General features: G+C 47.2%; 1 protein-coding gene across 1 annotated transcript; it reads left to right on the top strand.

Moving 5' to 3' along the window:
- The first annotated feature begins 7,487 nt into the window (after positions 1-7,487).
- Positions 7,488-8,824, top strand: LOC124682497 (CBL-interacting protein kinase 6-like). The gene has a single exon (XM_047217170.1). It carries the CDS (start codon positions 7,490-7,492, stop codon positions 8,822-8,824), a length of 1,335 nt encoding a protein of 444 aa, XP_047073126.1. The 5' UTR covers positions 7,488-7,489.
- The last annotated feature ends 5,704 nt before the right edge of the window (positions 8,825-14,528 follow it).

Here is a 14,528-nt window from a genome sequence, read left to right as displayed (position 1 = left end):
AACAAGGTCATTGCCAGGCCAATTAAGGCCAGACCTTAGGTTTTCACTCTGAAGATTAGACACTGAACTTCTCCTGTGTTGCCGCCCCTACTTGCCGATGCCGTTGATTCAACAGACAAAACACCAAGCCAATCCCTCATCTCCACCAAGACTTGAACCACCATTACTAGTCCACAGATCTCGGCTTCCAGAGCTTCACATCGCTCCCTCTGAAACCAAACGGTCAGAAAAAACGTGGTTGCGCACGACCGAATAACATCCGATCTAGCAATCTTCAGGCATGAGTCGCCCAGTGGAGTTCGCTGCCGGAGCCTTCCGGAACACGACACCTCGTCTAGATAAATGTAGACATGTTTCAAGCAGATCTTCGTCTTGGCTTGAGAGAGACCTTAGAACCGCCTCCTTTATTGAAAACCGAGCCAGTAGCCCCAACGCCACCCGCTGGCAACTTGTAGAATCCGTCGCTCCCAAGTGAAATAACGAGACAAGCAAAGATGATGCCTTTGACAAGGTAACAACGCCAAACGACGCCGCCATCGTCCGCCAAGACCAAAGTCGAGGTGCGGTTTTCAATGGCTGCCACGTCACCACAAACTCGTCGGCGAGACTACCCGGCCGACCAGGCGGAGAAGGAGGCCACCACCACCATGCCAGGGACAGCTGCCCCTAGCGTCCTCGTATCGCGAGCATAGCCCGGAAGAACCTATGCAAGCGGTCGTCGAGGGCGAAATAAAAAGTAGCTCGCGGCCCCGACTAAGCCTATCTGGGCCTAGATTTGGGCCTGGACGCCGCCGCCCACTGCCATCCACCGCCGGCCATCGAGTTCCTCCGGCCGCCGCCAGCCACGACACCACGTCGACATCAGCCAGGTGCCGGCGCTGCCTCCAGCACGAGATCTTGTCCCCACGTCGAGTCATCGTCGAGGTAACCACCTCCGCCTCCACTCCAATAGATCTTTGCCCAGCTACGCCTAGGGCGGCGACGGTGGGAGGGGAGGTCGAGGAGGGTGGGTCGAGGAAGGGGAGGAGGCGGCCACCCGGCGTGGCGCGGCGCCGCCACGTGGGTGCGGGAGGTTGCGGAACTAGGGTTGCTGGAGGTTCGAGGACCAAGTTATATGTGGAAGATTTCGTTTCCCTTGTTGTGACTTCCTTGGTATGATTTCTTATTCCATACCGATTAAACCTCTGGGTTCCACTATCAAACGATAATGGAACAATGCTCTTGTTGCCAGCCCCACATGCCAATGACAAAGCATAAGAAGAATTAAGATAGATAAAATTCCAGCTAGCGCTAACCTCTAATCACCTAGACCATAAAAGTAGCTACGGGCCTGTTACGGAAACCCAGGTAAGCTGTTTCAACCACACAAATTGCAGGTGGTTTGCGGGATTTTAAAATTACAGAAATAGAAAAAGGATTGGAATGGAGGTACAGAACAAAGTTTTGAAATACATAATAATTCTGTAAACTTGGTTGTTTGGCTCACATGAGTAGAAAAAACACGGAATTCCTAATAAACATTGTCAAATCAAAGTCAAATACGTGAGCAAGTACAATTAGGATGTTATCATGACACTAGGCACTTCGATCTCATTTTTCATGCGTATGAATTTGAAAAGGAGGTCATTTGTGTGTTTTTCCTTCAAAACTATGATCAAAGAGAACTTTCCTACGTTTTTTTCCTTTGCAACTTCATTGAACCAAACGGATAAATAGGGTAATCGTGTAGGATAATTTCCTATTACTACGTCACTCCTCCACTTGTCCTTAGGACCAAACAAACCCTACAAAACAAATACTAGGCAGGGGTATACCCATTACATCACTAGAGAGGAGTACTCAGCGATCTCTCAATGCTACCTTTTTTTGTGTTTCCTGGTCATATTGGCTTCCTAAATTTAGACAAGCAACTATAGGTCGATGATTCTTTCATAGTCTAGGGAATGATGTTTTGGCTCATGGGACCATATGCTTCTTTTATTTTCAAGTGCATCTTAGACACATTTTGAAATGTAAAAAATTTGAAATAAAAACTCGCGCATACATCTTATCATGCTACGCATCCATAAAGTCATTTCATGAAAAATCGGCTTGTCGTATGGCGTGTGTAAAAAGATAAAATTTGATGTTAAAAATAAGGTTTTTTGACAAAATAAATATTTTTACATAGACCATAAAAAATATCGGTTTTTATTGAAACTTGACGAATGCACATATATTATGGAGATGTACATATAGAATCTTTTTGTCAAAACTTTTCGACATTTCGAAATATTTTTTTTATAAAGAGAGCATATACTCCGGAGAGCCAAATTAAATTTCTAGGCTAATAGATGTGAGAGATTGTGGGATGTCATATGGAAAAGAGAGAGCGAGGGGTGCCAAGTTCATGCATGCACGCTATCTAGCAGAAAAAGACATTTCCAAACACTCATCCCTATAAATGTAGCAACCTACCTCTATAAGCACCTTCAAGTGATTGAGTCCAAGAAACTTAACCATAGTGATTTAAGATTAACAAAATCACCACAAACACATCGCAATTGACCGGGACATCACCTCCCACCAAAAAATAATTCATATTTATGAGACATAAAAGTGACAAACATAAGGTTTAAACTCTAATAGTTTAAAGGTATCCGTGTCTTCCTAACTATCCAACCACATATTGTTCTGGCTCACTTTCCATTTGAACGGGCCATCTCTTTACTAAGGATTCCTTTGATTCATAGGATTTGTAAAGTATTATGTAGGATTTGGATTTTTTTTGAAAAAAAAATCTATACAAGTTATTTGATTCATAGGAACAAATCCTATAGAACCTAATATTCTAGGAACATTGCAATGTAAATCCTACAGAAAAAAAAACATTAGATCATAGTCATACCTCGTAGAAAAATTAGTTTGATACAATTAAAGACACTTCATCTTTTCATAAGATTCAAATCTGCAATCCTACACAAATGAAACGAGTCCCGAACGGCTGGACTCGGGCTAGTGTTCAAAGTTCAATCCAATACTACATCCAGCCCAAAGGCCAACGGGCTTCTTGGGAATGCCAATGCGTGTGGGCATGGGGAAACACAGCAAGCGGATTGGGAGGTGGTTACGTGAATAAGAAGCCGGCCCGACACCAAAAGTAAAGTAAACGGTGTAGCGAATATCGCGTTTCATTCGTGCACCTGATGTTCTACGGGTCAACGCGAAGAGATATCTATACAAACACGTTCGACGCCAACTCCGTCGAGAGATACCTGACTACTGACTACGTCGTCATTTCGTCGGTCGATCGTACGAAGAAACAGCGAGCGCGCGGCGACAGTCTTGATCGGCGAAACGGTGGGCTCACGCGGCGACTGCTAGAAAAAAAAAAGAGCAATTGAGCGGTCGCCGTACCGGCCAACACCAAGGTGGGTGCTGCGGCCCCGTCTACCACGACGCAAGCGGGTACGTGTGTGTACACTGGTGACGTACGCGGTCTCTGCCATTCCAATGATCACAACTTGGGTCAGTCACCGGCGGTGATCTCCTTTTTTGTATGTACACTACATATTCCGTACGTGTAATTGGTCATACTTCCTTGTTCAGATATGATTGTGCCTATACATGTTTTTAGTGCATACATTGTATCGTAGTAGATACTTGATATAGTGGATATCTTTTCTTTTACGGTCACAAGAATCTAATATTGGTTTGATTACCGAAACATTGCTCTTTGAAATGAGCAATGTTCCTTGCGCTGGTTTATACAGTATGAAAGTATTTAGATAAACTCCGATTCCACTATATATTGAAAACCGATTTCTACATAAGCAAGATGTACAAATTCTAAAAACTTGGAACTTCTTTGTTGAAATATGAACAAACTAGACATAAGCCTAAAAATTGAGTGGGGCAACGGTCCCAACATAACTATACTTAGTTCCACCTCGGGGCTATCCAGTTTATGTTGGCAAAAGCTGATGTGACACACTATGTAATACGGTGAAGTGATGCATGTACGTAGAACTACTCAGAAACAAGTCTATTATGTATGCAATAGTGCGCTGGGATTCTATAAATAAATAAATATGATGAGATTAAACTGTAATGTGTGGTGTCTTCATTCTCTTGGGAGCGTCGTCGTGGAGCTCTTGTTGCTTTCGTTGATGTGGCGTTGCCATCAAACGACATGTTCGGATCCTATTTCGATGCTCTTTAGCCCCATGCGAGGGGAGTTCTCGACGGCCTCCTATCCTCTACACGTGACTTAGTTGTCCCCGGCCCTGATACTGTTGGGGGGATGGCCGCACGGATCCGGAACGACAGCGAGGATCCGGTGCGGCACATTAAATGCTAGCGCAGAAGCCGAAGGGAAGTGACCCCTGACACTTTGGCGTCAGGCACAGTGCGCATGCCTCTGACAGGCACTGTTTCCGAGATATTCTCGACTTCGCCGAGAAGAGTTTAATGACAAAGATGCCGGAAAAGATCGGTATGGTGAGATGAGTTCGGCAGAGACGCCGGAAGGTTTGGACTGGTTGCCGGAAGGTTTAAACCGGTATGTTGAGTAATGGGAACCTGGCATGGTCCGTCGGATAGGATCCGCCGGACTATACCAGCTTCGGGGACTAATGTTGGGGGGATGACCCCCGGTATGCCAAAGGCATGCCAAACTGTCTTGTTTAAGCTATCAAGGTACCGGTTCAAAGGTTATTCCAGACAATGGAGTTAAGCTTAAGACTAAGTGAATCTATACCGGTATCCCAGGAAGGGTATACCGGAATAGGCTAAGAAGGTACTGGATTACCGGTACATGCTACACTGTAGCACGTCGGCAAGCTGGTCAAAGATTCTCTCAAGAGCCAGAGGATAAAGATGAGCGAAGCACTTCAGTTTTAATCGAAGCTCTGAGGCCAAAGCAGAAGATGACGTAAAAGATACCGGAGGATATCACCGTTCCTTATTAAAGGTCTACCGGTGTCACCTGCTGCCAAAGAGGCTTTGTAAAGTAGTTTGTCTAGTCAAAGATGTCATTAGGGTTTCCTAGGGTTTCTTCCCCTGTAACCCACCCTCTCCCCTATATAAGGAGAGGGAGCACACCCTATCGATGTATGTACGTACGACGACCTACCTTGTAACTGACAGCCTGTAACCTTGTTCGATCATGGAATAGAGAGATCCAGAGTTGAGCTAGCTCTTGTGTTCTTCTTCTTCTACCTCTGGCCAAGGCCAAGTTCATCAAGAAAGCATCCGGCAATCCATCCGTAATCCATCCCCATATAACCAAAACCCTCCCCCGAATCCTCTAGCGCACATTCGGCCCCAACTTAAGCCATCACATGGCATCTATCTGTTCACCACGACGACAGTTACTCAGTGTATGGAGATCTCCAATGTATGTTGGTCGATTGGTTCTCCCCACCCCGAAGCGAGAGGGCAAACGACCCTTCCGGCTACATCTTGGTGGATCCGAATTCCGGCGGTTTTTGGCATTTTTGATAAATGAAAGCAAAGCGAAGCTTTACGACCAAGGAGAAATAATCATATTTTATTAATGATAGAAGGAGTGCTCCCCGAGCACAGGCTCGCTTGGAAGGATAGAGGGCCACAAGACAAGATGGCATATTGAAGGGAAGGCAATGAAAAGAATTCTGGTCTCTCGAATGCTTGGCATACTAATACGAGCAGCATACTTGAATACTAGTGACATATTGGAGGAAAGGAGATTATTGGAATACTAGAGGGAGTTACGCCCATAAGAACTGCTAGCTGTAAATGCAACTTGCTCTACTCCTCCTAAAACCCTTTTCGATAGTAAAATAGATAGATATAGATCTAAAGGGCCTAGAAGGGCAAGGATGAACCGAATAAATCGGTGTGCCTTGGAGGTTGTGACAACTCTTGTAATTTTTTTAATCTTTTGAGCTTCTTTGTAAGAGTATTTCTTTTTTACTTTATCATTTCGATCGTGTGGCGTTGTGTATAAAGAGAAGCAAAAAAAAAACACGTGTCAAGACAGATAAGTTATAGAATATCATGTGGAACAAACCCATATCAGTGGGGTGGGCATATAGATGGTAAAAAACTATTCCCTCTGTTGTGATTTAGTCTACATCTTAGATAATATTTTCCCATATTAATTTATATTTTACCTTTGTAATCAACAACAACACAAAAATCAAAGCAATATTACTCTCTTTATTGAATGTTAGTAGTTGTAATGTATCTAAGTGATAGTATTAAATGAATTGCTAATTGGTCTAAAAATTTGGATCATATTCCATATTTTACCCCTAGTTATGTATTTGTGCCACCAATTACCCCACTGAATGAAAATTGTCTAGATTACACATTCTCGAATAGTTGGACCATTGTTTTTTTGTATGCTTATCCATTGGTCAATGTGTGAGGTGATGGCCGGCGTTCAAAATATTTATACGAGAACGAGGAATGGAACAATTGAACAAGACGCCTCTGATGTTTACATATTTTATTGCTCCACATAGTGGAAACACGCTGTCATATGTCACAAAACAAGCAAAATGGTAAACTCGAATAAAACCTTCTTTTTAAATTCTCCTAGATGAGATATCTTTGTAAATGTTCCACTAAATAGGATAATAAAGTTCACTCTAAAATTTATAGAATGTTGACTTTGACAAAAAAAAAACACTACACATATGTATAGATATAGCTAGGCATGGGCAACCTAGCCCGACCCGAGAATCCGGAGCTAGGTTGGGCCAAGATTATATATCGGGCTGTGCTCGGGCCGAGACTTTGAGCCCGATGGTCGGGCTAGGCTTTAGGCCTAAAAAAACATGATTTAGGTTGTAGTCGGGCCAGACCGTGCTTAGGCCTAGCGGTCGAGACTTGCCCAGACCTAAATTTTCGGCCTCGGGTTTTTTTTCCCGACCCGAGTTTTGCCCAGGAAAATTAATGTGAGTTTTGCCCAGATACTCCGTATATGTATCGAGGGTAAAATATTAATGTCCTATCATTATTATTGCCTCCGTATCAGGCCCTGGCACCGCTATTTCCTCTGAACCGTCAGATCCGCAGATCGGACGGCGCAAATGTATGAGGAAACGGCGTGGGTGCGCCGCCTATAAGCCTAGGCGGTAGGGCCGCCCTAGTTTCCTTCCTCCCCTGGGCCGCCGCCACGCCCCCATTCCCACCCAATATAAGCTGCACGCCGCAAAGCTAAACAAATCACAAGCCACCACAAAACCACGCTTAAGTTATCGCATCGATCGCTTCCAGTTCGCGGCGGCGCCGTCGTCGTCCACCAGTTCCCCTGGTCTCGCCGGGAATGCAGAGCGATGAGGCGGAGACCAGGCACTGACGTCGCCGGCGAGCGCAAGCTGCGCGTCGGCCGCAGCTGCCACCGGAAGCACGTCGAGGACGGGTAGAGTTGTCGGACCTCTGTTCTTCTCAGCTGTAGGGCAGTAGATTGTTTCAATCGATTGGTTCAGAGAGGGAAGGAAGCGAATCGAAGAGATCAGGCATGGCGGCGGCGGCGGCGGCGGACGGGAAGAAGGGCGGGGTGCTGCAGGGGCGGTACGAGATGGGCCGTGTGCTGGGCCACGGCAACTTCGGGCGCGTGCACGTCGCCCGGGATCTGAGGACCGGGCAGAGCGTGGCGGTGAAGGTGGTCGCCAAGGAGAAGGTCGTGCGCGCCGGGATGGTGGAGCAGATCAAGCGGGAGATCGCCGTGATGAAGCGCGTCTCCCACCCCAACATCGTCGAGCTCCACGAGGTGATGGCCACGCGCTCCAAGATCTACCTGGCGCTCGAGCTCGTCCGCGGCGGCGAGCTCTTCGCCCGGATCGTGCGGTCCGGGCGCGTCAAGGAGGACGTCGCGCGCCTCTACTTCCGCCAGCTCATCTCCGCCGTCGACTTCTGCCACGCGCGCGGCGTCTACCACCGCGACCTCAAGCCGGAGAACCTGCTCCTCGACGAGGCGGGGAACCTCAAGGTGGTCGACTTCGGCCTTAGCGCGCTCGCCGACCACGCCCGCGCCGACGGGCTCCTCCACACCCTCTGCGGCACGCCGGGCTACGCCGCGCCGGAGGTGCTCCAAGACAAGGGCTACGACGGCGCCAAGGCCGACCTCTGGTCCTGCGGCGTCATCCTCTACGTGCTCCTCGCCGGCTCCCTCCCGTTCCAGGACGACAACATCGTCACCATGTACACGAAGGTGCAGCGCGGTGACTACCGCTGCCCGCCGTGGCTCTCCACGGACGCGCGCAGGCTCATCCCCAGGCTGCTCGACCCCAACCCCGCCACCCGCATCACCGTCGCGGAGCTCGTCGAGATGCCGTGGTTTAAGAAGACGTCCATCGCCAGGCCTGTAAGCGTGGAGCCGCCAGTCGATCCTGCGCGCGCCAAGGAGGCCGGCGACAAGGACGAGCCCGAGACGATGAATGCGTTCCACCTGATATCACTCTCCGAGGGATTCGACCTCTCGCCGCTGTTCGAGGGCCGCTCGTCGACCGGGCGGCGGGAGGGCGGCATGCTGTTCGCGACGCGGGAGCCGGCGAGAGGCGTGGTCTCCCGGCTCGAGGAGGTCGCTGCGCGTGGCGGCGGGCAGATGCGTGTCACCAAGAGCGGCGCCGGGGGCGTGCGCTTCGAGGGCGCGGGGCGTGGCGGGCCTAAAGGCCGGCTCGCCGTCGCAGCCGAGATCTTCAGCGTGACTCCTTCTGTTCTCGTGGTCGACGTCAAGAAGGACGGGGGCGACACACTCGAGTACCGCTCCTTCTGCAGCGAGCACCTCCGGCCGGCGCTGCAGGACATCGTGTGGGCTGCCGATCCCCCTGCATCAGTCGCACTCGCTGTCTGAAGTTGTCAAAGTCCCAACAATTGCCATTGTTTGTTTCTTTCTTTCTTTCTTTCGTGGTGATGGATTTTCCAGATGGAATTCATTTTTAGAGTCGATTAGTTTGTCAGTGTTAGTGTTGTCTTTGGAAATGACATATTGCAGAACGCCTTGCAATTGCTGCATAATTGCATTGTGTTTGTGATGGTTCTTGGTTACGTCTGAATGACAGTATCTTCTCTAAGCCAATATTGCTTGCATGATTGTTGTTTTTATCAGAAAATAGTGTGATTCAATCAAATTTTCTCTTTGATTCGCACTATTAGGAGAACATAGTAATTGAAGAACACATTAATAATAGGCTGTTCGTGCAAAACATTGATTGTGAAAAAAATGCAGCAATTTTTGGTGGTTGCTTAATTTGTAGGAACAGAAAAAACATCGGAATACTATTCAAATCAAGATTCAAACAAATGTGAACGACGTGGATTATTATTATGCAACTCGTTCCTTTGGAACCAATTTATATGAATCAAATGGATGAACAGTGCCATCAAAGGGATTTTTCTTATTCATATGTTCCTCCCATTTCTTATGAATCGACCCCAACCTCGCCGGCGAATTGGTTGTTTGTTTTACATGAATAGAAAAATATTAACATACTAAAAACATATGCAAATCAAATTGAAACAAATGTGAACGTCGACCATTATTATGCAACTTATGGCATTTGTCTTATTCTTTGTGCATAAAAATGTAAAAGAAGAGGTTTGAATGAGTTTAAAATTTCTTTCTGTGTCCTTTGGACCAAATTCATATGAATTTTCTTTTCAGCAACCACATATATTTCATTAATAGAAAAACATGTTACATGAACACACAAATGTGAAAACTAAAAGACAGACCAGGAGAAAACATATTTCCTGGAAACTTTGCAGATAAAACTCTAAAGGATAGAAAAAAATATAGAACCATTCTTAGGGGTTCCTACACTCGCCGAAATTAGCGGCCGCCGCCAAACTCCAACGCTGCGTCGACGCACGTTGGAAAAGACGCCAAGCCTTCACCATTGCCAGTTCCAAATAAGCACCATCGCCAACGAGTCTTTGTGAGTACTAGCACGCTGCAAGCAGCGAGGCACATGTCGTTGTGGCACGTCAATCAGGGACGTACCCGTGCTTTATTGGACCAAGGTCCACCGCATCCCGTTGACGAAGTCGGGGAATAGCGTCAGATCCACCACCTCCGGATCAACATCCTCGCTCTAGAGCATCCACCCAGCTTCGGTCCTCAGCGCCGCCGTAGATGACAGTGAATGCTAGCGACATGTCGAGAACCAGATGTCGCCAGATCTAAAGAAAAGCAAGTAGACCTTGCTGCCGATCTGAAGGGTCGCCAAACACACGTTGTCATCAACTCCGAGACGCTGTCGTGAAGGTCGCCGCCGGCGTGGGAGTGGAGTTGAGACAAAATTATTTGCCCGGGCGTCACTCCCACCACCCCAACGATGCACCACAACAGACAAATCCTAACAATAGAACGGAGGAACGATGCCCCCCCTCCCTGCCGGAGCGGCAAGTGGAGGGAGAAGGGACCAGGGCTCTCACCAATGGAGATCGGATAGAACTGTTGCCGCCTGTCACCCGGGAGAAGACGAAGCAAAAACGGTTCGTCCAGATGGGTAATTCATATGAATTAAATAGATAAATAATTTCATTAAAGAGATTTTTCTTATTCATTCAGAGAGGCCATAAATGTGTTTATTGTGAATAGGGTAGCCATGTGCACAACGATATCATAATACTGTATTTTGGTCTTATTTCCGAAGAATAAAATCAGTTTATTCCTAATGAAACCACCGTGTGAGGCCAATATTTCTGTTGCGGTTCCTCCATTCCAAAATATAAGATGTTTTGATATACTATTTGAGCTTAGTAAAATATCTTATAATTTGGGACGGGATAAAGTAGTAAAATGTCAGTTGAATCAGAAAGAGAGGTTGTTTGTTTTCAGAAAAAAAAAGAGAGAGAGAGGTTGCTTGGCACAAAACAAAACAGACTTCTCTAAGGTCTTGTTTGTTTGGGCTTCTGCTTCTGTTTTGCTGCTTTTGGGGTCCAAAAAGCAGCAGCCCAAACAAACAGCAAAAAATTACAAAGCATTTGTGAGAAGCGCTGCCACCAAATACACTGCGAGGCACGAAGCAGGTCGAGACCTGCTTCCCGAGCTGTGCCCCGCTTCCCGAGTGGCAAATTGACCGAGCTGTCCCCTACCCTTCACATTATTTACCCCAAAACTGCCATCGTATATACGTGCTCCATAGCCTCCCAAACCGACGCCCCTCTCCCCATTTTCCTCCTCTCCGCCCAGACAAAACCGGCGGCGGCGCCCAGACGAACACGAGGGACTCCGAAATGGACCGCCGCCGCAGCACGCATCTCCGTTCCCAAATACAGGCAGCCGGACTTGACCGCCGCCGCAGCCCACGCCTCCAACCCCGAACCCAGGCGAGCGAGGAGGGACTAGGAGCGACCCGCCGCCGCAGCCCGCGCTTCCATCCCCAAATCCGCGCGAGCGAGGAGGGCGCCTCCATGACCAGCCGCAGCACCTCGCCCGCGGCGGCCGCCTCCCTGCCGGACGACGCCCTCCCGCCCCCGTTTCCGGCCGCCATCCCCACCACTGCCCGCCGCCGCCCCAGGGCTCGTCCCCCGCTCGGTTCCCGTCCCCGTTTCCGGCCGCTGCCCTTCCCAACCTCGACCGCCGCCCTTCCCCGCCGCCAGCGCCACCGTTCGCCGTCCCCGCCGTCCTAGCTCCCCTCCCGTCGCCCTTCCCTGCCGCCAGGGCTGCCATCCCCTGCAGCGGCCAACGACCTGCTGCAGCGGCCGCCGCCGACCTGCTCCGATCTGCAAGGATATTGTTAATGTGTATTGTTAATTATTTGCTGCTTGAGCTATTGTTTATGTGTATTGTTAATTGAAAATCTGCAAGGATATGTAGGTAGATTTGCATACATTTGTAATATAATTGCCACAAAAATTTCGACTTACAGGCCAAAAGAAAAAAAATCCATAAGCCTGACAAATAAATCCAAAATTATCGTAACAATCTCGTATATTAGAAAAATAACCGGTAAATTGAGGCAATTCAGCTCTTAAACATTATAATTATGTAAGTAAATAGTCAGAAATAGCTAATTTGTTCAAAATAGCATTTGTACAACATCTCTTTCGGGCACATGTGAAGAAGTGAAAAACTTGTTGCTCTTTTGGGTTGATGAGATATGTCTTGTAATATAAATGTCACAACACTCTCGTATTATCTTGAATATATGTAATTTTTTATATTTAATATGAACAAGTCTCGTAAAACAGTCAAAAATAGTTGATTCGTGTCAAATCAGCAGTTAAACTACTTCTTCAAAATTCAGGGGCATTTCAGAGATTTCATCATTCATCACAGCTGCAGCAGCTATTAACAACACTCCTGCCAAACATCAAATCTCTGCTTCTCACAGCTGCTTTTTCGCAGCTCAACAGCTACAGCTGCTTCTCAAAAGACTTAAACCACTGATATAATTCGAAGCTATCGTAGCAATGTTTGAGACAACAACCGAAAGGACCTGACCTTCCGCAGCGGAGGGAAGAACGAAACCCCGTTTACAACGACACGCACTGCTCAAATCTGTGTGCGGCGCCGCTGCAGCTGCTGAAACGTCGCTGCTGAAACGTGAAAGAAGCCGTTCTCCGGTTCTCCCCACTCTGGAATATGAACACCCGTGCGCTGCGCTCAAACGTCAGGGACACTGAACCAGACCATCGTTTTGTCCTCGCTTTGTATACCAACTTAGTTTGCACTTGGTAGAAATTTCCTTTTTAAACTGTCTGAGATCACCCTTTCTGCGTAGTATTACCTTGTCTTCGGAGTGATTGTTTCGTACTCGTTCTGTGCAGACCTCACTTGTCTAATACCAGTGCCATAAACATGTTTTGCTATGACTCATCGCTCTGCTTCGTGCATAAATACCAGTCACAGCATTTGGTCCACGTTTTGCACGTGGGAGAACTGAAAACGAGCCAGTCCTCCGCAAAGTTTTTCCCCTTTGCCGATAATGCAATGCCCTATCAGCAGGGTTGCAGTGCCTTTTGAATAGTCCTCTTTGAGCCTTGAATATATAAAGCAAATTATTATTTGATTTAATCCGAATAAAAAGTAGATATAGCATGATAATTAAACTAGAAAATAAACTAATCATGCAAACCAACGAAGTAGATGAACATATTACATCTAGTCAAGAGACTAAATCTAATCCGATTGCTAGAACTAGAAACTCTAGCGAGATTTCAAATACCCCCTCCATCCCACCAAAAGTGTTTTAATTTTGTAAAAAAATTGAATGTATCTATCTACTAAATAGTGTTTAGATACATCAATTTTTGATAAAATCGAGACACTTTTGGTGAGACAAAGGAAATATAAAAGACAAGATCATATCTCAAATAGAAAAGGCAGAATCACATACGGTGCAACCGGAGTAGGCGTGTTCACCCTTCACCCGTACTTATTGTCCGATCCTTATATGTACACCGGAAGATGGGATGGGGAAGACGTCGCATGTGTTAAGTGATTCCCTAGGGTTCACACTGTGTTGTTATATAGTGCCGACCAGGTAAGGTGTGGGGTGCAACACACGTCCAAGTCAACACAACACATTGAGGAGCATGTCGACCTCGATAGTTTGTTGAAAGCGCTGGGCGGTGTCACTCGATGTAACACATGAACCTGATAGTTTGTCCTGGGCCTTGGAGTCATCGAGCAAGCTTTCGGTGCAGCCCCTATACCGCAAGCTTTGCTAAGGGACGGAAACGAAATATTATAGTGAACTGTGGAAGATAGTTGTCCCGCTTAAAGTTTGAATTTTTCTCTGGCAGCTGGTCCGAAAGCAATTGCCCTCCAATGGTAACATCTACCAAATGCACGACCAATCTTCGGGCCTCTGTGCTCTGTGTGAGGAATATGAGGACACAAACCACATGTTTTTCTTGTGCCCTCTAGCCAAATTCCTACGGAGTGCAGTTAGGGAACTGTTAGGATGCTCCTAGAACCCCTTGTGTTTCGCAGACATATACATGATCCCACATACTTGCATAGGCCAAACTAAGCGGGTCCTCTGGATGTATTGTGCGGCTTTATGCTGGACGTTGTGGAACATTAGGAACAAGTTCACTATTGAGGGAACTTTCCTGGCTCGTCCTTGATGCCTTGTATAAATGGTCCATGTACTTGCAGGCGTGAAGACCAGTGGCTAGGCGGCAAGATCGTGTGGCAGTGGAGCTGACGATTGGCAAAATCCATGCGCTCCACAACACCATTCAAGATGCTCCATCTTAGGGGCTCTTGTTATCTTGCTTGTATTCCATACCCGAGTTTCTAGCAGTGTTTAGCGTTGGGGCGTAGACTCGCGGCTACCGATTTGTGTGTTGTGTGCTGTTTTTGGATGCTGGTGTCGTGTGTTCTTGTTGATATTGGTTTTCTTTCAGACTTTTTTGTAGCGCTGCCGTAGTGGTTTTATTAATTTAATGCCGGGCTCAACTTGAGCCTTCCGTCTAACGTCAACACAACCCACGAACTAGGAAATCTAGGGAAAAACTGATTGATGTGTGGCGCGGGGAGGTGAGGTAGGCGGCGGAGGAAGAGGAATGTGTGTGAACTCCTTCGCTTCTCACTCACTTTG

This window comes from Lolium rigidum, chromosome 1 (genome assembly GCF_022539505.1).
Source record: "Lolium rigidum isolate FL_2022 chromosome 1, APGP_CSIRO_Lrig_0.1, whole genome shotgun sequence".
In the NCBI taxonomy this organism is placed as follows: domain Eukaryota; kingdom Viridiplantae; phylum Streptophyta; class Magnoliopsida; order Poales; family Poaceae; genus Lolium; species Lolium rigidum.
Note: the sequence above shows the minus strand (reverse complement) of the source record. Positions and strands in the feature narration are given on the sequence as shown.